The 24,514-nt window shown below is 39.8% G+C and overlaps 1 protein-coding gene across 3 annotated transcripts; it reads left to right on the top strand.

Moving 5' to 3' along the window:
* Window positions 1-741: 741 nt before the first annotated feature.
* On the top strand, window positions 742-23,400 carry FAM204A (family with sequence similarity 204 member A). 3 transcript variants are annotated; one of them, XM_079793786.1, is made up of 8 exons: window positions 742-816; window positions 6,089-6,330; window positions 6,856-6,943; window positions 7,075-7,105; window positions 7,294-7,393; window positions 10,654-10,743; window positions 21,133-21,239; window positions 21,536-23,400. In XM_079793786.1, exons 1-8 carry the CDS (start codon window positions 744-746, stop codon window positions 21,585-21,587), a joined length of 783 nt encoding a protein of 260 aa, XP_079649912.1. In that variant the 5' UTR covers window positions 742-743; the 3' UTR covers window positions 21,588-23,400. The 3 variants fall into 3 exon arrangements, with proteins under 3 accessions (XP_079649912.1, XP_079649913.1, XP_079649914.1); XM_079793787.1 differs by lacking the exon at window positions 742-816 and adding an exon at window positions 876-1,044; XM_079793788.1 differs by lacking the exon at window positions 742-816 and adding an exon at window positions 1,089-1,316.
* The last annotated feature ends 1,114 nt before the right edge of the window (window positions 23,401-24,514 follow it).

Genomic DNA, 24,514 nt, shown 5'->3' with positions numbered 1-24,514 from the left:
GCTAAGACAGAGTTACTGTGGGCCAGCCAGGCCATAGGTTAAGGTCTTTGCGTGTATTTTCTTACACAAACGTGACAACACTGGAAAATAGGGAATATTTTTAGCCTTTTCATCGCTATCACCGGACAGGGTCAGAAAACGGAAGCCCTTCTACAGCAGCCCCACTCCCATCACGACCACATTCCTGTTTTCTTTTCTCCGTGGCGCGTTTTTCTTGCTTATTTCCTACGCTCCCCAAGCCCCTCCTCGGGGCCCACAACCGTGGCGGCCGCGGAAAAGTTCCAGAAGCTTTGGGCCAGGACCACGCAGCTGGCTGGGGAAGCAGCCCCGGGCGATCGATCACCAGACGGTAAGCTCCCCGAGAGCAGGAGGCGGCCCGTTTTCTCCGAAACAGAGCCGGGCAGGACGCCTGCTCCACAAGTTCGTGCAGAGAGGGAAAATGGGGAGAGAGGGAGGGAAAAGGAGAACTTATAGGAACGGCCCCAGAAGGGCGTCGAGAGCGCCCGCAGCGATTCTCTCTCCTTGGGAAGGAACTCGGGTCCAAGTCTAAGCCGGCAGCGGCGTGCGGCAGGCGATGGCGAAACAACAAAGCCTGGAGAACGACCAGAAGAGGGAAAACGGCGGAAAGAAAAGTGGGAAGAAACCAGCCAACCGCTCCATTCAGGGGATGTCACCGTGGAGCTGAGCGCGGCCGGTTGCCACGGCGACTGCCGGGCCAGGACGGCCGCCGCCCATTGGCCGAGATGCCAGAGCCAATGAGAAGGCGCGATGTTGGCGAGGTCTTAAGATGGCTGCCGGGCGGCTGGCTCCGGACCGGTGAGTAGAGCTGCTTCTGCTCGGGCTCCGGCGTGAGGGGTGGAGGAGCGCCCGGTTCGGGTAGTGAGGGGGCCAGGGGAGGAGCCTCACAGCCTTTCGCCCGAGCCGCCCCGGCCGGGGGCCCGCGGGAGCGTCGGCCGGCCTGGCCTCCGAGGTGCCGGAAGGGGCGTCGCAGCGCCTTCCCCAGCCTGTTGGTTGGAGAGGGTTCTCCGTCCCTGCCCGGCCCAGGTGAGACGGGGAGGAGGCTTTCGGTTAGGCCGGGAAACAGGCTTCCGTTTACGATGGCTGCGTCCCGGGAAAGAGCTGCAGTTAATGGGAGTGTCCGCCGGCTAGACCTCCTGTCCCGGAACCTTCGGCGCCTAGTGCTGTGCCGGGGGCGGGCGTCCCGGTGGGGGACCGGAGTGACGCTGCCCCCAGAGCGCCCGCCGAGTTCCGGGCTGGGCGGCCCAGCAGGAAGAGGTTCCCTGGCTGGGGCCACCCTCTTGCAGTCAGTCTTGAACGTAAGTATTTTCACAGCGGCGTCCGACTCAAAATGAGCCTCGATGTGTTCCTGGTTGACAACTGCAGGTCTTTTCTCGGGTCTAAGGAAGTGTGTGTTCCACGGCCGAACTCAACAGACACCCTCTTTAATTAAAACATGTGTATGCATGCAAAATCCTGCTGAACACATCAGTAGTTTGTTTATCTGGGTGATCGGGTTGGTAACTTAAATCCGAAGGCAGGCCCGCGATTCACTTGTACTTCTCTACCTTTTTGAGAAGAGGGAACACGTTTATTTTATGAAAGTAAACATGATGTTTACATTCATGTTGATGATACATTTTTAAAATTCTTTATTGTTGATAGTATTGATGATACATGTTTAAAAGTATTTTAGTTAAGTAACTTATTCCAAGCCATAGAAACTGATTATCATGTAAATTATTTAACACCCTCTTCAGATTGGTGTTGGGGGGGGGTGGCTTATGATTATTATACACGTAAGGTTAAATTCATATCAGACAAGGTTCAGATTCCTGTGATTATTTCTAATTGAATACAAAATGTGGTAAATAAAACAGTATCGTTTAGTGAAAATGGCATTGAAATTCTGGGATATCAGAGACAGGGGATATGAGACATTTACTCCTTAAACTGCTTGGATTATATCTTTTGGGTTTTGGTTATAGGCAGCTGCCTGGTCGGCCACAAATGTGACAGTATTACCAGAATGTGACTTTGATATATGCAGTTTAGTGTAGCATCCTACATAGTTTTCTGTACTTAAAACAGTGGAGAAAATTTTTTCTTCATCAAATTTTAGCAAGCCTAGGATTATAGGCTAGAGTCATTCTTCAGACACTTCCAAATCTTTGTCTCTGTCCTCTAAAAGTTTATAATTTGAAGTCACGAGTTCCATTTTTGTAAAATAAGTGTGTATTACACAAGTCAGTTACCTTATTTGTAAAAGGTAGTAATTCCTAGTGGGAGTGCGGTGGTGAGATGAGTGGTAAATCAGTACTTGTCACATCGTTTGTATAATGAATAGCAATGACCTGCTGTTTCCTTTTCCTGGTTCTGTTTCTTCTGTCATAATGTGTTTTCTTCCCTTTGAGATGTCCTGTGTGAAGTGCAGCTAACTGAAAACTCAGTTTTGGCTGTGACAGCCAGGTTGAGGAGAGGGCGGTATCTCCTAGGGTAGAGGGGTCTAATCACTCTTGTATCTCACTGGAAGAGGATGGAGTATTGCAGCAAAGAGTGAGGTGACTCAGTATTTGGGCACATACAATATTAAGATCCACAAAGAAACATTTGGAAGCTGCAAGACATCTCAGAGATCATCTGACCAGACTTTCATTTTATAGCTTAAAAATGGAGACCAGGCAAAATGCAGTGTCTTGCCCACAGTTATGTTGCTTAGAACTAGGAACCTGTCTTCAACATTCAAAACCAAGTCTTTTCCTCCTGTACCAGCTGTTCCCCATCCTTTCACAACCCCAAACGCCTTTTATTGTAATTTGCTATCTCTCTGGGTGCCATGTTTTGAAAGATTGTGTCTATTAACATATATTCATTAGTGCGTGTTTTTAAAAAAATATAAAAATCAGGTCTGTAGCTACCAATCAGACCCTCTGATCAACGAATATGTGGTGAATGATGCTTCATTGATTTTAAGTCTCCTCATGTAGATGTGGCTGATATTGTTTGAGGGGAAAAAAATGTTGGGCTTTGAATATCGAAATTAGCTTAGCGACCTCCATTACTATCTTCATAAAACTTTATAAAAACCTTAGATTAGGAATTGCTGAACTGTGTCATGTTCTTGATGCATTGCGATCTGCCAAGTGTGCTAAATAAATAGTGACTGTGATTTTCAAGGGCAAAAGAAAACCCAACCATTCAGACTAGAATGATACATAAATATTTTCAGTTCATAGTAAATTGTGTCAGCCCAGGACTAAAGCTGTGTTCTGTGTAGTATACACAGAAATTTTTAAAAGAATAATTGTGGGAAGGAAAATAATCTTAACTTCAGAAGTAGAGAGTGTATGAGATGGTGAAGGTGATATTTAAAACCATAGAGTAAAAATGGCTTCTGAATCCTTCAGAAGTAGAGAGTATATGAGATGGTGAAGGTGATATTTAAAACCATAGAGTAAAAATGGCTTCTGAATCCTTTGCATCTTTTGTGGGGCAAAAATGGTTGAATTAAAAATTGTTTTAATTACAGACTTAAAACTGATAGGTTTTGTATTAATACAGGGACTGTTGTATAGATCTGGCTAGAATGTGCACTAAAAAACCTAAAAAAAGTTTCCAGTTTTCTGGTTTGCCACGTCTCCTGGGAATGGCTGAGTAGTTTTCACATTTAAAGGGTAATTTGGAGTGATCTGCTTTAAAATAAAGGAATATGCACTGGTAGGTGTGGCAGGAGAGATACTCCAGGGAAATAGAGAATCAGAATAGCCAAAACAGAAATAACATGAGGCCTAACATAGTATCATTGGGAATGTGTGAAAGACACGTCTGTGCCATGAATAGAAAACGGTGTGTTCGAACACGAGCCCAAAGCGTGTCACAAGCTGCCATTCCATATCGGCTGATTTACAGTCGAGCTTCCGGCCATGGGGCTGCTCCTCTTTGCAGGCTCCTGTGTAGAATGTTGGCTCCAGGAAGTTAGGCATTTTTGCCTGTTTTGTATACTGCTGTCCCATGTCTTGAGTGCCTGGCACACAGTGGGCATGCAAAAGATACTGTGGATAGGGAAAAGAAACGGTGGTTGCAAGCATAGAAGAACCCCATTATGCTAAAGCTGTATTTGAAATTTGTTACTACACTTAAATCCTGAAATGGAAAATGAGCCTACAGGTATATTATATGCCAGTATCAAAGTCATGATGGAACTTATTATTGCTCCCCTCTCTCTGCTTTTCAGAAGAGTAGAAATATTTTTATTAATAACATGACATCTGTTTTTTAATATTGGTGTATTTTACATGATGTCCTTTGTGCTAATAGAGCATCTCAAGATGACCTCTATTCCAACTTTTCAAATCCTCAGGCTGGTGTAGGGATGCATCCAGGTTTTATGGGGCCTGGAGCCTATATAATTTAGGGTCTCTAAAAAGAAGGAATACGTATTCTAAATATAAAATGAGGTATAGTGTTTTGTGCAAATGAGCCTTGAAGCTTAAGCCCCATTATCTTCATGCTGATTTGTTTCTGGGTTTATTGCTCTATTTAGAAAACCAGACACCAACATTTTTTATAGAAACTTTATGTCAGCTCATGGAAATCAGGGAAGTCAATGATTTGTATCAGTTGTTAAGCAAATGCACTTCAAACATGAGAAACTTCAAAACTACCTTATGAATGAATGCTGTCAAAATGTACAGAGCCACAGGAATAATAATAGCAGAAAAGAACTTAGCACTGATTGAGCCCCTAGAACCTCCTAAATACTGTTGAGTGTTTTCATGGCTTATCTCATTTAATCCTCAGAACAAGCCTGTATGCATTATAATTACAGATGAAAAAACAGAGGCATTAAAAATGATTTCCATATATTCCTAGTATATGATAGACACAGGTTTACAATTGGAGCAGTTCGATGTCAGACCCTTCCTCTTAAAAAGTCAAGAGAATATTTTGGTGAGGATGTTTCTGAGAGCTAACAGCTGATAAGCCTGGACCACAGTGGCAGGAAGTAAGATCTCATTCTTTGGAGGAGGCCCTTAAAGTTATTAGAATCCATTATTCAGAGTCATGGAAAAGCCCATGATGTCTTTGTCTCAGAGATTAATGGTGGTGGTTTTGTTACTAGATTAATTAATCACAATACGGGGTAGAAGACTTAGCAGAAAAGATTTCTATTCATTTTATTCCTTCAGATTGATAGTAATCATGAGCAGTACAACCAACTTCTCTGTTTCAGGCATCTTTTAAACAAAATGGATTTGGCTTAATATGTATTCTAAAATAGACTGTGCCATTATAGTGAAAATGTACTCAGTTATCTTAATTTGGACAAATTGACTACAACTCCAATTTTAAAAAATAATTTTTATTAAACTTAACACTAGCTAATGGTTCTCTCTACAAATGGACAGTATAGCTAATGCTGAATATTATTTTGAATCTTAATATTAGTTTACCAAATATAGTATGTTTATGTTAAAATGTTAGGACTATACTCCATTTAATATTAGTTTAACAAATAGTATAAAATTTTAATCTAGGGTATCCTTTTCACCATCACACTTTCCTCAAACTACTTGTACAGCTTAAAAAAAATTTTTTTTGAATAATTGTTTTCCTGCTCCTTAGTAAGTCCCCTCAATGTTTTATACATCCAAATACAGGTGAAACATTCAATTTTGTTTTCTTCTCTAGTTGTTATAGCATGAAATATAGGAATATAGTTCTTAAATGGCCTGCAGTGTATATTGTTAGGTTCTTATCATTCTTGAGCAATGGATGCTTTTACTGGATTTTCTTTTTTTTTTAGGAAAGATTATGCGTATAGTAGAGAATCAAGGTCCTATATTCTTAGGTCATTCACCTATAGATGTGTCTTGTAAAAACTTGCTAAACTGCTTTACACTTTTTATTTATACAAGCAAAGTTTAATTTTAATATGGAGGGCATATCCCGTTATAGATTTTTTAAAACTTTAGCTGGACTGTTCCCAAACTATAGGTATAATTATTAGACTCTGAGATGTCATTTCATGGTTTTAAAATTCTTTGCATGCCTACTTTAAATAGGTCTAAATTTACCCCTTTCCCTTTAGAAGAAAAGATGTGGAGTGGGCTGCTACCTCCTGGCCTAAATGAAAGCGATGTTGAATTGAATTCTGAAGATGAAGACACAATAGAGAACTCTGGACCTAACTTACAGGAAGATGAAGAAGATGGGACCTTTACAGAAACAGAGGTCACAGATTTCCCTGCAGATGGACCAGACACTGAAGCAGAGGCGAATGTAAATGCATATGAAGAGTGTCCTTCTGGAGTTCCCTTACATATATGGAATGTAGGTTTTCTCTGATGTGTGCCTATTATAGCTTGTGTTTGTACATGCCTGTGTGTCTCTGCTATGGTCAGGATGTACATGTTCTTGGGAGGTAATAGGTAGGAAAAATTCACCCAGAATTCTTTTATTACCAGGTGGGTCTGTGGTCATTCCATTGGCCACTCAGATATTTGCTTTCATTTTTGTTTTGTTTTTCTTAAAAAGGGTAAGAAAACAAACATTTAGTAAGATTAGCTACTTTGCCTAACATGATACAGGAGGGATTTCTATCTTAATTTTATCTTTTTGTTATCGATGAGTCATTGAATTTTACTCTCAGATCATCAGTTTGACTTATCTAGAAATATCTAGAAATAAAGTAAGATGAAAACTCAGGTTGTGAAAGAGCCTTGGAGAATATAGTATCTCAAGAAGAACTTAAATGCATGTTTATAAATACTAGAATATAATAGTTTTATTACTTAGGTTATTTTTTGATATATGTGTTGCTTCAAAATATATTTGCTTTTTTTTACTTTCATGTAGAAATTTCAAGAATTGCATAAAAAACATTCTGAACAGAAAATCTCATCTTCAAGATTCAGAAGGAAAAAAAGAAAACGCTCCAGAAAAGGTATTTTGTTTTAATTCAGGCTCATTGTCAATAGTGCTAATGTTAAACTGTGACTAACTGAGCTCATTAATTTTTAATAACTGTAATTTTGAAATAACTACTTAGCTGTTAACTCTGTGAATTCTTTTCAGGTAAATTGAAGAATGAAGAAGAATCTCAAAGGTAGGTGGAATTGAAAATATTTATCTATTCTAGTTAGTATTTGTAGAATTGTACAAGTAGTTAAACTAATTACCTCTGAAACATAACAAAGAACTAGTTGTTGTAATATAATTGTAGTAACCAATTAAAAACAGTAAAAATAAAAATGAGTACATTTAGTGCAAAATGTATTGTTTATCTTTTTACAGTGAACAGTCCCCAAGTGAAACCCGGTTGAAGGAACTTACTCAGTATTTTGGAGTCAATGACAGGTTTGAACCCCCTGTTAAAAAGAAAAAAATTGAGAAGGTAAAGTGTTGTTGATTTTTTTTATTGCATCTTATATTACTCAGAAAATGTTTGTAATTAACCGTGCCAAAGGTAGTTCTCATTAAGTGACTGTTAAAATGCCTACTATGTGCCAAACAAGGTGCTAGATAAAGAAGTAAATATATAGTTACAAATCATTAACAAAAACTTAAGAAGGAAATGAATGGGGTATGGTGAAGAAATTCAAATGGAGGCCCCACTTTAGCTTGCTGTGGTCAGGGGAGGAGATTTAGATGGGGCCTCCAGAGTTCATTGTGGGGTGTGGGTAATATCAGCAAGCAGGAATAGAATAGACTGTTGGTAAAATGAGGCAGGAGCTTGGAGGAGAGTCTGAGCTTTAGAAACACATTTGGGAATTGTCGGTCTATATATAGATGATATGAATACTGAGTAGAGGCTTGAATGCATGAGTAACTTACATATTCACATACGGGAATGATGGACAGATTCCAGCAGCATGAAAACAGACCACTGAGTGGTAGGCTAGAGCACAGGGTCCTGCCTGGGGAAGCCCAAGTATATTGTACCCTGTGTGCAGACAAATGCCTCCTTCGTGGGTCATTGCTGTAGATGACTGTGCATAGAGATCATTGCCCTTTTCTGATTCATCAGTATTTCTCATGAAAAACCTGATTTTCACCCATCGCTGGGTGGTGTTGCATCATTGAGGGCATATGCATTAAGGAACTCACACAACAGAATTTTACATGTGAACTTGTGATTCCAACTTTGTCAAGTAGAGGAGTTGGACTGTGACCTTACCAGCCATGCTCTTTGTAAAGTGCTGTTAGCTTATGGTGTTAGGTGATGGAAATGTTTACTTACCTACAGATGATTTTGTACTAATGTAATCATTTGGAATGTTAATATCTTCTAAAAGAGCTAAAAAAAAAAAAGTTGAACATACAAGTGGAATTCTAGGATTTTATTTCTAGGAGAGGATTTTGGTCATCCAAGCCAATAACTGGTTTTCTTTAAGGAAACAGACACTTAAGAATTAAGTACTTCATTTACCCAGAGCTGTGACCACATTTCCTGACTCCTAATCCAGTGTTTTTTCTACTATATTATGCCTTCTCCCTTAGACGCTGCTCCAAATGGCTGTGTAATGGAGGTTGATTGATGGTGAAGAGATACATTTATAATTTTAGATGATTTATTAAAAATATAAGTGAAAATTATATTTTTAAGCTCAGCAGTTCATACAAGTTTCTAGAAGAGGGGAATGTTCTTTGTGACATTAACTTGTAAGCTGTGGCCCATCCATGGTAGCCAAAGGGAAGTAGCAAGTTGACTGAATAAACAGACCACTGGTTTATTCTTGGGCATTGGTGGTAAAATAAGTTGGATTCCTCTCTGCTTGCTGACCTGCGTTATTCTACGTCTGGAGTAAGGGAATGTGGCACCCAGATGATCCCCATCTCAGGAAGCCTACCTAATTGGAGGGACACAGCGAGCCGCCATGTGGGATACGCAGGACAGGCTCAAGAATGGATGCTGTTAGACCAGGTTGCCGAGGTGAAAGACTGGAGAGCAGGTCTGGGTTGAGGTGTCAGGCTACCCCAGAATTTGTGGTACAGGGGAAATTAAAGTTGGGTATTAATGTTTTGTTTTCACATATCTCGGTGGCATTTGAGGAGATACCTAATGTTCTATGTAGGACGGAGAGGCCATTGTTTTAGTATTTCTTAAATGAGAATAGTTTATTTTGACTATAAAAAAGAAATATTAATTAAAATGTTCCAGGTGCAGGTACTGAGGTCCTATTATGAAGGGAATTGGGTGCTATTCAAAGGGTGTAAGAAAGTGGTATTGTTTTAAGCTGGATAATGACATGGTATCCGCTTAAGAAAGATAGAAGACCAATTTGGAGATGGTTATAATCTTTCAAACAAGAGATTATGACGCCGGAAGAAGCACAGAAAGGAGGAACGGGAGACACTACAAAAACAGTTAAATTAAGAGCACAGGATTGGAGGCATTGAAGCTGACTGAGGATTTTATCGGGTGACTAATAGGGTAGTCAGCTCTAAAGGAGAAGCAGGGCGCAAGTGAGGAACTTGTTTTTAGATATAATTAAAAAGGAAGGACACTACCTTCAGTATGAAGATAACTGGGAAGTAGCTGGAGCTGTAGATCTTGATAAGGTGAAAGGTCAGATGCTTTAAATTATATAGAGATCCAAAGCAGCATATAAGAATTAATTGAAGGCCTAGGATTGAATTACTGTGTGAAATAAGAGTAAGAAGAAGAAGGGTCAATCACAGAAATCGCAGGATTACTGTCATTAAGGGGCAACGAGAGAAGGGGCTTCAAAGGAGATTGAAGATAGATATTTGGGGGGATAGAACGAGGATGTAGTTAACATAAAAGATGCTCAGGTAAACGGACAACAGTTGGTGTCTCCTTTGACTATAGAGGGTTAAGGTTGAAATGAGATGACATCAGGGCAACTGATAAGAGTGCTTTAGAAGAGAGAGAAGTAGTACTAACACAGAAGAAATCAGTTTGAGGAAAGAGGCTGAGTCATCCCATCTAGTCCCTGGTCCAGAATGGGGAGGACAAGCTTGTTTGTAGGATGAAAGAAAGATGAAGAAAAAGAGAGGGGGTAGAAAATTTAAAGAGCAAGGTTCTAGATAGCATGAAAGCAGATAGGATTATGGTGAGCACAGGAGGTGGGATTAGTCTTGCAAGAGAGATGATTCTTTCCTGGAGGCAGTAAGGAATGAAGAACAGAATACCTGAAGATAACTCTTTTTTGAGGTGGATGAGAAGAAGATTGTAGAAAGGACATACATATCCTTGGTTCTTCCCTCTCCCGCCCCCTTCCCTCGCCATGGGCTCCCATAAAGTGGGGGGTAGAGTTACAATCTGAAAAGGAAGGAGGTAGGGTTGAGGGTATTTGGAGTAATGGAAAAGACATGTAACAGTGTTGTAGAGGAATGTGGAGACTTTCAAGGGAGAATTGAGAGCCCACCCAGCTGAATTTGATAAATGGCTTTTAGTGAAGCCAGTGGATTGAGTTATTTGATTTTCTCTGACATTGCTGAAACACCTAGATGTGAAAGTAGTAGAAAGAAATGGTTGGGAAAGCCTAAACAAGATAAGATGTTGGAGGAAATTGAAGGCATTGCTTAGGTCAGTGGTTCTCAAACTGTAGCCTGCTACATAGTCTTTGCTAGCAGATGTTTGTTGCCTTTCTTTTCTGCCTTTAAGTTTCAGGTTTTGTGTCTTTCTAGTCGGGCCTTGAAAAGAGCATCGACCAGGCTGTGGAAGAGTGGAATATTGAGAAGGCTGAGGAGCTCAGCAACCAGCTAGCTACCCGAGAGGTAAGTTAGACCTTTCTTATTTCTAAATTTTCTAAAATAAATGGACATTTTTTATGACCATAAGTAAGTTCAGATATTTGACCTACAGTTTTCCTTCCAGTCCATTTTCTTCCCTCTTGTTCTGCCATTTATTTACAAATATTTTTGTTTTTAATGTTTTTAAATTAAGTCTAAAACTTATGGTGGAGATATTGCATGATTTTACCTAGTTCAGAGACCTTTTTGCCCTTTATGATGAAAAGGCTAGCTGCTAGCTTTCTTTTTCTGTTTGCATCATTTACTCCAGTTTAATTCTCCCGGAGGAGAGTTATATATAACTCTGTGTGTTATAATGCCACATCTCAATGTTTTTCTAACCCTTGCTCCCCAGAATGCATTTTTCTTTTATATTCTGCACATTTCCCTCAGCCCTAAAGAATGTTCAGTCTTTAAAAAAAAAAAGTTATAGTTTATAGTATAAAACTAATAGATATATTAAATATTCTTTTTCCAAGTACACAGGCTTCTGGAAGATTCTGACTTGCACCTTCTGGGGGAAATCACTGCTAGGTGTTGCTAGGCAAGGGCACACGTAGAATAAAGAGCTCATATTGGCAGATGTTTTGTTGTTGCTATTGTTTTGTAAATTTTTTTGTCCTTGCTACTATAGCTTTCACTTTTAGCATCTCTCCCCTTTCTTCATTTTATTCTTAAGCTGTAACTGCTCCATGGGGTTTGAGCATGTGGGCAGCATCATCGGTCATCTGTGTAAACTGTTGGCCGTGTATACTGTTCATTCTTACTCACCTGCAGGTGAGCATTTTCTAACAGACTAGTGATGAAATTACTATTTTAATAAATTTTTCTATGGAAATACTATTTCTCTCTTACATCATTAGATGTCAAAAATCTATCGATGGCTGTTTGTTTGTTTTCTATTTTTGACTGCCAGCTATACGTATTTTGTGAGGTTTATATTTTTATGCAGGTAAAAAACAAGTCCAGTAGTGAGGCTTAGGGATTTAGAAGTTATCTTTCTTTCCTGAAGCTTACATGATGCCCTGGAAGGAGACAGGTCACCTGTGGATGTGTGTCAGGCAGCGGCTGCTTGTTAACTCCGCCTTGTCTGCCTCACCCGTGTTGCTCGTGAGCTTTCCTTTCTCTGCCCTGAGAAGCTGCTTGTGAGGCTGCACAGACGTGTGCCTTAGAGGCTTCAGAAACAAATGTGTTTCCTTGGAGGATATTCGGTTTCTAGTTTTGCTTTGTCAGACTGCTATTTTGGAAGTGGGAATTGTGTAATACAGACTAGGTGTTTTCCATTTTAAGGGCTGTTATTTTCTGTCACACTTAATAACAAATGCGATTGCTATAGGAATACTTGGTATTTTCAGCATTTGTAAGGATAGTAAACATTTTTCTCAAGTGCTCTTTTTACTTTCATACAAATATAATGCTTTGTTCTACTACAATAAATTAAATTTATTTAGTGTGGGGTTAGAGAATTCTGATTAAAAGAAGACAATAATTTGAGTCCTATTCTTGTCTTTGTATAAGTGGAAAAACATCTGGAAGGTGTTTGCTGTTCAGACATAGACATTGGAAAGATACTGATGCTATGTTAATTAAGTGCCCATGAAGAATAAAGTAATCAAGATGGAATTTCTGAATAAATAGTTTAGTTTGAGATTTAATTTTTTATATTTATCCCTTTGCTGTTGAACACCGTGGAGATGAGAGATGGGATTTTGAGAAGGAGGTAATTGTGAGTTGAGACAGAAACCCTTTGTAATTAAATGTATACATGCGTGGTGAGTACCCTTTTGGAAATCAGGTATGTTGGTTTTTAATCAGGAGCATTTTCTTTTTTCAAGAAGCAGTGACTGGGGCCAGCTGATAAAGCCTTTGCTCAGAGGCACAGATCCCAGAGTTCTTTGAGCCTTTTCTAACTATAATAAGTGAAACTAATTTTTGATGTTTAACATTTATAAGCCTGTGAAACCAATAGGGCAGGACCAGTATTGAGAAAAATGAAGCCAAAAGTAGAACCATGTTTGGGGATGAGCCGTGAATATAGTTCCTCAAAAATATGCCAAAATAAGGCTGTCAGTGCCCTGTGTTGTGACACAGCCAGCGCATGTTTTTCCAGGATCGCCTTCCCTAAGTTCGTGGTAACCTAAGGGTGTCTATGATCTGAATTTGTGTGGAAACAGGGTCAGTGTTTGAAGCCTAGATTGTGCTGTTACCTTTGGTTTTGCCATGTGGTAATGTTGCTTTGGGACTCCCTACAATTATGGAGGAGAGATGAAGCGAAAAATATACTTGGGTTTGTGTCATACTGATGAAACTGTTTAAAAAGTTGTTTTAAAAAAAATACTATTTGTACACATACACACACACACACACACGCGCGCGCGCGCGCACACGTATTTGAGCACATTTGTGGCTTGTTAACCTCAGGCCTGAATTGGAAGTACATTCCATTCATTATTAATAGTGAACCTTTGAAAGTGCCATCCTCTGGTACTAATTTGCAAGTATTGATATTCACATCTTTGTTAGGCTTAAAACCTTCCATTTGGAGTAATGATATAATGCAGGCCAAAGGCAATGACTTCCACCATTAGTGCTGTTGGACATAGTATTTTTTTAGAACCTAATCAAGGTCTCACAGTATAAATGATAAAAATATCCCATTTTAATATTACTTTTTAATAGATAAAAATACTGCATTGGCAGTATGAATTAAACTAAGAATTTTATTTTTATTAATTTTTAAAAATAGACTACTTAAATGTTTGGATTCTAAAACATAGGTAATGTTAATGTTGAAATAATAATAGTTTGTTAATATTTAAAATAACAAAGGTAGGAATGGCCTTTTAAAAAAAATAGTTTGAATTGATTGAGTTATATTTTTTCCTAGCTAAACAAATTAAGTGCTGGCTTAAATTTAGGCAGGTTATTAATTTGGAGCATAAAACTCTGTTTTTAGAGCAGTTTCCTAGAAAATCTGAAGGCATTCTCATTGAAGAAGGGTATATATACATTGAAGGGTAGTTTCTGCATGTTGTATGAACATCTAAGAAGTGGTCCTTCATCAGAAATGCTTCGGATGCCAGAGGGCTTATTCTAGCTTTCAGCATTTGCCCAGTACAGTTCACTGTTAGGCTTAGTTTCCCTTCGAGGATTCTGGCTACAGTTCGCCCTTTCTATTCTGGTTTAGTCTTATGGTGATGTACATGCCGTGTTGTCTTGATGGAATAAGAGCTTGACTTACTGCTCCCTCTTTCAGACTCCCCCCCCCCAAAACAAACAAACAAACAAACAACCCACCTCTTCCCAAATAATATAATTTTGATAGGTTTAGCTATCAAAGTACATGAAGCATTATCATATATAGAGTTCATAATTGAAACATTTGTTTACATTTTTGGAACAGAAATGCTGCCAAACTGGTAAGTTTAAAGTCACTTCCCATCAGTGTTATTTTCAGAGCTCTAACATTTTAGGAAAGGTGTTCACATCACGTGGAAGAAGATGAACTGAAAGATGTACGACAATGAAGGAAATTTTGTGGTTCGAAACCCTTTATTCTATAATCCAGAGAGCAGAATTAGTTTCTTCCTGTTTTTGTGAATGGGTAGAAATATCTTAACAACCATCTTTCCAATATAAAATAATTCAGATACAAAGCTGAACATATATTCCAGTTAGCTGCTGTAAGAACCTGTGACTTTATGAAGAATGGTAGGTACTTTCCATTTTCTTAATTATTGTGATTTCTAGCCAGTGAAGATTGTGTAAACAAAGTAAAAGTGCATTAAATATTACTCATTTGTATATATTAAGAATTTAAAGTTAAATATCTCCATTTCATTATTTTTGTAGAAACGACATCATTCTGTGAATCTAGTACCAGGGGTTTATATGAAGAATGCATTATTTCATTATAAAGCCATCTAATGCCTGCTAAATATATTTTATGGCCTTCTTTGAAATTTTACTACTCTGCCTTCTGTCGTGTTTTCTTCTCTTTGCAGTTAGACAGTAGAGTTTAGGGCCATTTTCTTTGTGGTACATTTCACCAATTAACAGTGGGAAAGAATACAGGACTCGGGGAGAGAAAAGCTCACATCATTCAGTAGGCTTCTTTCTGCTAGTTAGCAGCTCGATCAGCTACCTGGGCAAGTTGGGCGCTCTCTGCCCCCCTGGGGGGTATGTGTCTGTTAAGGATCATCTAGAACCAACTCACTTTCATTAACTTTGGTTGTCTTAGTGGCTTTTTAATTTAAATGTTCATCTGTGTATCGTTTGTAGTCTGCGCATAGAATGGGGACCTTTTAAATAGTGATTTTTAATAACTTTGAAGCCTTGTTCTCCTAGTTTTTAGGAGTGATTCAGTTATCTCATATAGATGAACAATTAGCACAATGTATGAAAAATAAACTATTCTTATGCAGGTAAGGGAAGACTTCATTGAGTTCCTTTACATTGAAGTTCAACATATGTTCATTCTCACTAAAACACTGTGTGTAGCCTTGAAGTTGGAGCATTTTAACATGGGGAAAACAAAAATGGTACTGAGTGGTGGGTTTTCCTCGAAGGGTTTTGGGTGAGCTTGCTTAGATTCATTGCATTGAGGATATCTTCTTTTAACCTTTGGGGTTTGAGTGGATGATCACCTAGAATGGTGTTCCTTATGCTCCCTTTTCATTATGTTTATCTGTGCTTTTAAAAAACCTTAAGAAAAGATTTCAGATGTTACAAGTCTAATTAAAGAGACAGACAAAGCACAGTTTATACTGTAGATTTTTTCTGCAGTTCAATTAATCAGCATGTTTTCTCTTTTAATTAAAACCATTTTAGTAAATTAAAGCCCACAGCAAAACACATATATAATTTGTTTGTAATTAGCTCTTAATTGGTGGTAGTTGAAGCTTAGCACCCTCGGTTTCTTTCTTCATGATTGCCATTTTATTAGCAGCCAGTCATTAATTAATCTTTTTCTAATTAGCTTATAAAACTGTTGATGGCACATTATTGTAAATGTGATTTTAAGTTCAAAGCTTGTTAATAAGCTTTCTTACTTAGAAGAACAGAGATAAAGAAATTGCTGAAAACAGCACTACAGTTCTTTTTAAAAAAACTGTCTTTTTTATGGGGAATGTGTAAAGCATCTAACAGCTTATGGTTAATTTTTTAATGCTTTTTTCCCCTTATGAATGGATAAGTTGCTTGAATATAAATGTCTATATCCAGAAGTAATTTCAGTAGTATAACATCTTTTCTCCCTCCTTTGGAGTACTGTAATCTACTTATAATTTGAAGCCTTAATAGTCATCATTAAAACAGGTGTTATATAAACTATTGCACTATGAAATCGAAGTTGGTTATATGAATCAAAGTATATCTTCTCACGGGCCAAATCACGGGCCAAATCCATTTTTTAACTATTGCAAGGTGAATCATACACACACAGATATACACACAATATACAGTATATGATATTTGTGTATAATAGATCTTTATGATGTGTTTTAAAAACAGGATTTGTTGGGTTATACTTAGAAATAAAAACCATTTGGGTTTAATTGATATGAAGGTATAGGTATTAAATAATAGGTGTTTGTGCAGTAGTACATGCACATAGATAGATGTGGTACACAAACTTGCAAAGCTGTGCATGCACATTTTTAGATGACAATGAAATGAGGCTATTTTCTGTAATAGAGAGGAAATGATTTGATTTAAAGTCTTGAGTTTAAATGACTAGCTATGGTGTAGCTTGTATGCTGTTACCAGAGCTCCAGCATCCCAGGTATGACCCTGGAGAGGAAGGTACGGATCCCGATGTAGACATCCGGAATTTACCAAAGCACACACCATATTTAATTAGCCATGTCGCCATTTTTATTGAAATAAACTACCAGTTTTATAAAACTCTTTAACTGCCTGGCATTCTGAGCTGTTTATCAATATTAGTGCAAAGTTTTGAAAGCTATATAAAAAAAATAAAGGATTATAAATCATTGGAAGTGCTTTCCCCCCCTTATTTGCTTTTTGAACTTTGCATGTTATTTCAACTTTGGCTGTTTCTTTGCTTGTTTATAAGGCGGCATTTTTGGGTGCCATGGAAGAGACTAGAAAGGGATAGCTGACAAGGAAAAAATTAAAAATTGGATAAAAAGTAAATGAATAATGTCATATTACCAAAAAGATGAGAGGCTAATTTGTGCCGACTTTTTGCTAATTTTGTTCAAGCCTCAGAATGAGGAGCTGTCACCCGTTCTGTGTAGCGCTGATGACAGTGCCAATGATCCATGAAATAAGCTGCCGCCGGCTTTGTTCTGATAAGAATGAACAAATCTGCACAGTGTTCGGCGCCCAGAATCTCATTTTCATACTTGCATGCAGGCTAAAAGAAATAAGCTGTTTGCAGACTTGATTAATCAGACATTGGAGGGGTTTTTGTCTCTTTGATCTCTTTCGTCTCCTAGGTAACTTGCTTGACATTAATGTTGAGCTTGAGTAAAGACAATCAGGAATTGTCGACCAAACTGATATAAAAATTAAAGACCTTGACACTTTAAGTACTCCAGTAATGGTTCCGCTTTACTTCAGAAAACATCTGTTTTCATTTAATTAAAGAACAAAAGAGGATGGCATAAATATTTTTCATAGAGACCTATTATTTCATAAAAAGTTAAAGTATGATAATTGGTATTTTTAAATAAGTGCCTTGAAAGTATTCAAAAGGGAGGAAAACTTTATAAATCTGTTACAGGCTAGTAATTTTGAGATGAGTAAAATATTTTATGGAATGGATAAGAAGTTTTTACAGTTGGGTTAGATTAAGCTGTTTGAATCAGATGCTTCAAATGATTATCAGCAAACTCTAGAATGGCAAGGTTTAGGAAGAAAAACTAACCTGATTTTGAAAGTTTGTCTTTTAAAAATCTCTACTATGTTACAAGATGTGCCATTATATCTGTTTTACAACCCAGTATGATTTACACATGCTAAACCTGTAAAATTGAAAGGAATTAAAAAAATGTCGCGGAGCATTTGCTTGAGGTTATGCAGACGCTTTTACAAATCTTCCAAGTGGCTGTAAAGATGAATGCCTCAAGGGTCCAGCCAGGGCCCTGCTTTTCCAACCAGCTAAAGCCCTTATCTTAAATCCAAGCAAAGTACCATTAATCTTTTTGAAAGACCTTTTATGGCTTTTAATATATCCCAAATTAGAACATTTTACACCCTTGGTTCCTGAAATATGGTGATAAAAAGCCTTTAGAGCTTAATTTTCCTTACCGCTTGCTCTGACCAATTTGCAGTTCTTTGTGATAATGTTTAGACACCTTAATTAAAATGCAGCAAAATATTGGATGTTCTATATGGAAAATGCTGATACTTCGGCTACACATACAAGAAATTCTGTATATATTTTTATTCATTAAAAGAATTTTTCTTCCCACATTGTGTTGCTATAGTTATCTGATGACCCAAAACAGTTTTTTAATATAAAAACTATTGACCAGGCTTTTGTGATGTTTACTTGGGTATGAAGATGCATTTTCCTTTTTACAGGCGTGAAGGGGGATTCCCGTTGGCCTATATTATTTGTTTGTAATACTGAAACATAGCACGATCTTCTTTTATCTTCTGGAGCTCGGGTTAGTCAACTTGCCAGGGAAACGTGCTGCTCTCAGCGCTCTTCCACAGATCTTGTTATTCTTCCGCATGTCCAAATAGTCCCACTCTTCATATTCTCCACAAGAATAAGTGAAACGTTTACTTTAAGCATATGAAGGACACAAAATTGATATAATAGTTTTAGGAAATAACTTGGTCACATGGTTAAAGGTACATGGCAAATATGTTTTGTGTCATTTTTATTTCATACGCAAAAAGTATAAGCTCATTTCCAATACAAGATAAACTAGCTGAGTGGTACTTTTGTTGGGGAGTTTACTTGGCAGAATTTGCATTTGATATATAATGCACAGGAATATAGTTAAGTAGAAAAATACGGAGTTCTGTGTTTTGCCCTTTGGAAGTGGGGACAGGGTACTTGAACACTCACGGTGAATGTAGAGCGGCCCAGAGTGCATCTCGGTCACAGGCAGCAAGCTGCGTTTGCGGCGGCGGGCTGTCACTAAGGGCACTCAGCTCTCCTGCACTCCCAGCCGCCTTGCATAGGTGGAACCATTTCAGCAGCTCTGACCAGAGGACTGGGAGCAGAAATGACATGTGTCACTTCTGGACTTGAGCTTTTGGGAGCCAGGGTGAGACCCCCTGGCCGGCTCTTACTCCGCCACGGTGAACTCAGCTCGGAAGCCACATGCTGAGTCGCTGGCACCACAAGGGAGGAGAGCCCTGCCCGGCTGCTGACTTTTAAGTGAAACGAGAAAGGAAAGTTCAGCCACTGGGACGGGGGTTCGTTTGATACTGCAGCGTTGACTAGCCTAACCTGACAGGTGCGAGCCTGATTTCTCACTGTGATAAACGGGCAGTTTTTCAGTGGATAGGAAATCCTGAGAGGGCATCCCACAGCATCCTTCAGTTCCACTTCCTCTTCGGGTGATGTGCGACAGCCCTTTGATTCTTAGCCTTCGTTAGTGGACTTAGATGAGCTTTTCTCTGATAAAGAACTGGAAGTGAAAAGAGAACAGGCCCCGTCTGGAAGCAGTGCCCTGGCAACCCCTCTCCCAGCCACAGTTTGAAAATGAGTCCTTGTCCAGGGCGGTAGTCCTGTGCCTAGAACAGTGCCCGGCAGAAGAATGCATTTGTGCCCTTACAATTGTCAGATGCGTGCCATCCTTGTGAGACGGGATGGCGGCAGGCTTGGCGCTGCTAGTGTTGGTTTGAATTTTGAGAAGAAACTGGCCTGCCTGCTCCCGCGGGTCTCAAGTCACACTCGATCTTCTTTTCTTCGTTGACCTTCCTGTTGGTGTGACCACTTCCACACCTGCCAGGTTGCTTCTGTTGGTTTCCATTCTCCCTGTAGACTTTCCTCCACTGAAAGATCAGATCTAGTTTTGCTCTGATTTAGAAACCCCAGGCAGGCTTGATTCCTACTCCTTCGTCTCACCCAAAGAAACTTCTCCAGGATCAACTGGAAGAAATGTCAGGCATGCCAGACCGCAGTACTAAACCCGCCTCTCTCCTTACACATGCGCTCTTAACCACCTACTGAGTCTCATTATTGGCAAACAGATTCCTAACGCTTGGGCTTCACTAGTTGACTTTAAGTGGTGGCCAGTCCTTTCTACTCTTGCTTAAGTCTGCTGCTGCCCACTAATGGGCATAGGTCATCGAGTACAGGGATGGGAAAGAAACAACAGAGGTTTAGCCTTTGTTGTTCAGCCTGGGTTCTTACAGCTTTGGAGCCGTCCACATAGACAGGCACTGTTAGCTCAGAGCTCCCAAACTAGATCCCAAGCTTGTCCTGAGACACTCCTGAGCACAGCCCTGCAGCAGAGCTGGCAAAGTGGTGTGGTGCCTGTAGAAGCCAAAGAGCTGGAGTGGCAGAAGCTAAGACTGGTGCTGAGTTAGAGAAGACGGCGTGGGAGAGGAGGAGGTTTCATTTTTTAAAAATGTATATTTTTTTAAAATTGATTTTAGAGAGGAAGGGAGAGGGAGAGAGATAGGAACTTCAATAATGAGAGAGAATTGTTGATCGACTGCCTCCTGCAGGCCCCTACTGGGAATTGAGCCTGCAACCCAGGCATGTGCCCTGACCGGGAATTGAACAGTGACCTCCGGTTCATAGGTCGAGGCTCAATGACTGAGTGATGCCAGCCAGGCAGAAGGTTTCATTTTGATTAAACCTTATAGGTCTGGCAGATGGGTGTGAGGAGGAGTATGAACTGAGGGACCAGCGGAGGGAAGACTTAGGTCCTGTGGTCCTGGTGCTCAGCCTTTTCACCCGTCAGTGAATTAAAATCTGTTGCCCCTAATACACATGGGTTATTAGCTTTCCCAGGTTTTATTAATGACATCTGTGACTGCCAGTCAGAGCTTCTGATCAGCATGAGGTAACTGGTGTGACCATACCGAGTGGCTGTAATTCTGGCCCGTAGCGAAGAAACGCGGTGTCTATCATTCTGTGCAGTCTCATCGGAATAACTGGCCTCCTGTTCGCTGAGATCGCTGCAGATCTTCACCACAACCTTTGTGGGCCCTCGAGGGGCCTCATTTTGGGAAGCATTTCCACCCAATGAGGGGTCTGGGGGAGGTAGTGGGCCACATCAATGTAGCCCTATAGTTTGGTTGTTCAAGGCGTCCGGAGCATATGAATTTCTCATTTCTGGGCATAGCTTTCTTACCCTCGAGTTCTCAAGTATTTGTAGTCTTTTATTAGCTGGAATATTTATTTTCACTTTGCATTTTCTTTTTTCTAATTCTTAGCTTGGTGTGAAAATTGCCAAAGCGATTGCTTGCCATAACTTTGTAAAAGCCAAAAAGGAAGCTGAAAATTCACAGGCTGCTCGAAAAAAGAAGAAACTTGCGTGGGGGTAAGTTTACGGCTTTTAGTGGTGACGCTACTAGCTTCCTAGAAATGAACACATCCTGTGACACGCTTTATGGGTCCAGTGTGTGTGTAATTGTTGCTCACTGTGTTCTTTGTACGTGTGCTGGATGTTTGTCAGATTGTAAATGAGGAGGCGTTTCTTCATCCTGTTAGATGTGTGTTTTGTAATCAGTGGAGTATGTGGGCATTTAAGTTTATTTTACTTTGGCACTTAGTGAACATGTTACTTTAGTGAAGTATTTTAGAAAGAAATTGAGAAGTTTATGTTCTTCATTTTAGATTTGAAGCAAAGAAGAGATGGGAAACCAAAAGCAACATGGGCTACATGTAACTTGCCCGAGTTCTTCAAGACAGCGTGCCTTCTCCTAAGGCTTCAATTGCTCACAAGAATGAAAAGATATTCCTGCTTATGTTAAACATGTCAGGAAATTGATGGAAGAAGAAAGAAAAAATAAGCATAGCATTTGGAGGGTGACCATCAGTCCTTTTCTAAAGCTTCAGCCTGTTGAGGTGAATGGAATGGAGGGTTCTATTACAGGAGTCTGAGTCCACGTACAGGGGAAAGATCGGCTTTATTTATTATTTATTTAGAGACCTGCAGAGTAATCGATTTCACTTTTCATCCGTTTGGTATAGCATAGCCGTTAAGCTCCTTGTACTTTCTTATATGTTCTCAGTGGAACTGGACTCATTCTGGAATTGTGTTTTCAAGATTGGCATTTTTGTTTGTAATGGATTCGTCATAAGTGTAAGAAAATCTCCATTGATAGTCTTTACAAATGACTTCATCTTACTGTTTTAAGAGTAATGATTGGTTCTTTATTGGGTGCAGTGGAGTTGATACTTGACAGTCACATAATAAAAGCAATTGGTTGGTTTTAGTGGACCTTCAGATACAATATCTCAATAAAAAGAAAACAGCACGTAGTGTTTGGAGGATGATTGAAATCATCCTAAATGTCTTCCTAAATATCTCTCTCAGCCCAGCCATGTCATTCCTTAAATTACGAGATGATTCTTAGAAGCGAAAATGGTATAATTATATTAGAATGTTATAACTCAAGACAATATAACTTTGAACCTTCTAAGAACATGGTTTGATTGTTTTTACTCCTCTCCCCCAGTTTTCCTTAAAAGATGGATGCGTTAATGAGCTCAAAGAGGATTGGTGCATGGGAAGTAGACTTCATCATGTATGTGTCAGAGTCCTCGCTAGAAGGGCCTTTGAGAAACCATATGACCAGCTGTTGACACGACCACAGCTGGAGGTTGGGAGTCTCTGGCAGGCCTCTGGTGTTGTGGGCCTCCCTCCTCGGGGCTCGGTAGAGATACAGAGCTGCAAATGTCCTCTGGCTTGATAGTGTAAATTTAGGAACATAATTCTATTATTAACTTGTTATTTTTAGATTTACAGTAGTAACAAAATTTCACTAATTTATTGGTGTCATATTCAATGTTTTACCTATATTCTGGAATAAGTAAGTTGCAATTTAAGAAAACAAAAATCATATATTGCTTCCACTTAGGTGAGAAAAGCCTGTGTAGAGAAAGCAGGATTTTAGGATATTGTTTATCTATTTATAGAATTCATCATGAAAGGTGTCCAAGACCATATATTGGAAAACCTTACATTTTGTGATTTAATATTCCCTGCTGCACTTTGTAGATACAATCATATACTGCTTACCTATAACATCTCATTTTAAAATCCTAATAGGTGAATATAAGCTTATAGCATAGGAACCTTTCCTTTAAAAAGAAATCGGCCACACAATCCAGTGGTTTTGCCTGAAACGTTAAAGTGCTCTTGAGCAGGGCTAGTGTGGACTTCTCACACCCCGGGCTCCAAGGTGGGCATGTCCCCCGCCTCTGCCCCATTGCTCTCTTCCCGTGCCCACTTCCTGCAGCGAACCCTGCAGCACGTCTCCCCAGTCTGTTGGGGCTGTCTGATTGGGAGCCTGTCCTCAGCCTGTCCCAGTGCCGGCGCTTGCCACTCCGCCCCACTGTCTAACGTGGGTGGGGCATCTGAACTGAATTGGGGGCATTATGGCAAAATCAGACTCGGTGATGGAGGCATGAAGTAAGGGAGCCACAGTGCAGAAATGCCCACTCTTTGGGGGCCTGGGTTTGGAAAAGCTCCAAAACATGGTATAGCAGACGGGGGTGGGGTGGGGTGGGGTGGGAGAGAAGGGCTTCAGGGAAAGGAAGGGACCTGTTGTCTTGGGTTCGCCCTGCTGGCACGTCATTTGGATCCAGATTTACTTTATCACCTTTAATTTGAATTAGACATTTTGCTCATTAAAGCGGTAAAAGGGGAACATTGTCCTTAGAGTACCCATGTTGCCTAAAAAGTGAGGTCATTTGTCCTCTTCATCTGGTCACAGCAAAATCAAGGTTCTTTCTGGATCAGTGACATCAGTTCCTGGGCTCGGACACGTGCATTTACTACCCCTGGAATGCCGAGTCAGGTTAGCAGCGAAACTGTCAGCCGTTAACTGAGATGAATACCTTTCAGGCCATCAGGATGGCAGTAACGTAACTGATTTATTAAGTACTTCGGGCTAAACAACTCGCTGAAGAGCAGTAATTTTGAGCTTTGCGGCGCTGGCTCTGACGGGGTAGCTGGGAGTGCGTTCCTGTGTGGGAGCCCGCGGGATGTTCCGAACAGTCTCCTTCTTTCACCAGCAGGAGCGTTGGATGTGTAATCTCAGGTTTGCTATAATTAGTTCTGATGACAGAGCTAAATGCCCTGGCCAGGACTATAAATCAGCAGTTAAACAGGTTTCTGCAACTGATCATAAATCGCAGGCTCCATATTTTAAACACACTTTTTTTTTTTTTTTTTAAAGAGCTCAGGGAGGGGCAGGCCAAGGACAGGAATAAAATGTTATTTGAACTTGGAGCCACAGCGTGGAACCTCCGTTTCACATCTTACTGATCTCCTTTTGTCTAGAATGTTATCTTTCAAATATTTCAATAACAGGTTGATATTAAATAAGATTCCAATTATGCATTTTTTTTTTTTTTTTAAGAAGTAAGTTTAGGGAAGCCACACGATGTTTGTTGGACTCCATTTTGGAAAAAGAACTGCGTGAAGCCTAGTGGTCCAGCTCAGAACCAACTGAAACAGTCAAGCTTTCCCGTGTGGGCAGAAGCCGCTTTTATTTTTAGGATCTGGCAGAGCAGTAAATGCTTTTCATGACAGTTGAATAGTTTTTCAAGCCAACTGTTTATTCATTGGCTTAAAATTTACACTCT

The sequence above is a fragment of the Cnephaeus nilssonii genome, assembly GCF_951640355.1.
Source record: "Cnephaeus nilssonii genome assembly, chromosome: 16".
Taxonomy (NCBI): domain Eukaryota; kingdom Metazoa; phylum Chordata; class Mammalia; order Chiroptera; family Vespertilionidae; genus Cnephaeus; species Cnephaeus nilssonii.
The sequence above is the reverse complement of the archived record's forward strand: the minus strand, read 5'-3'. Positions and strand labels throughout refer to the sequence as shown.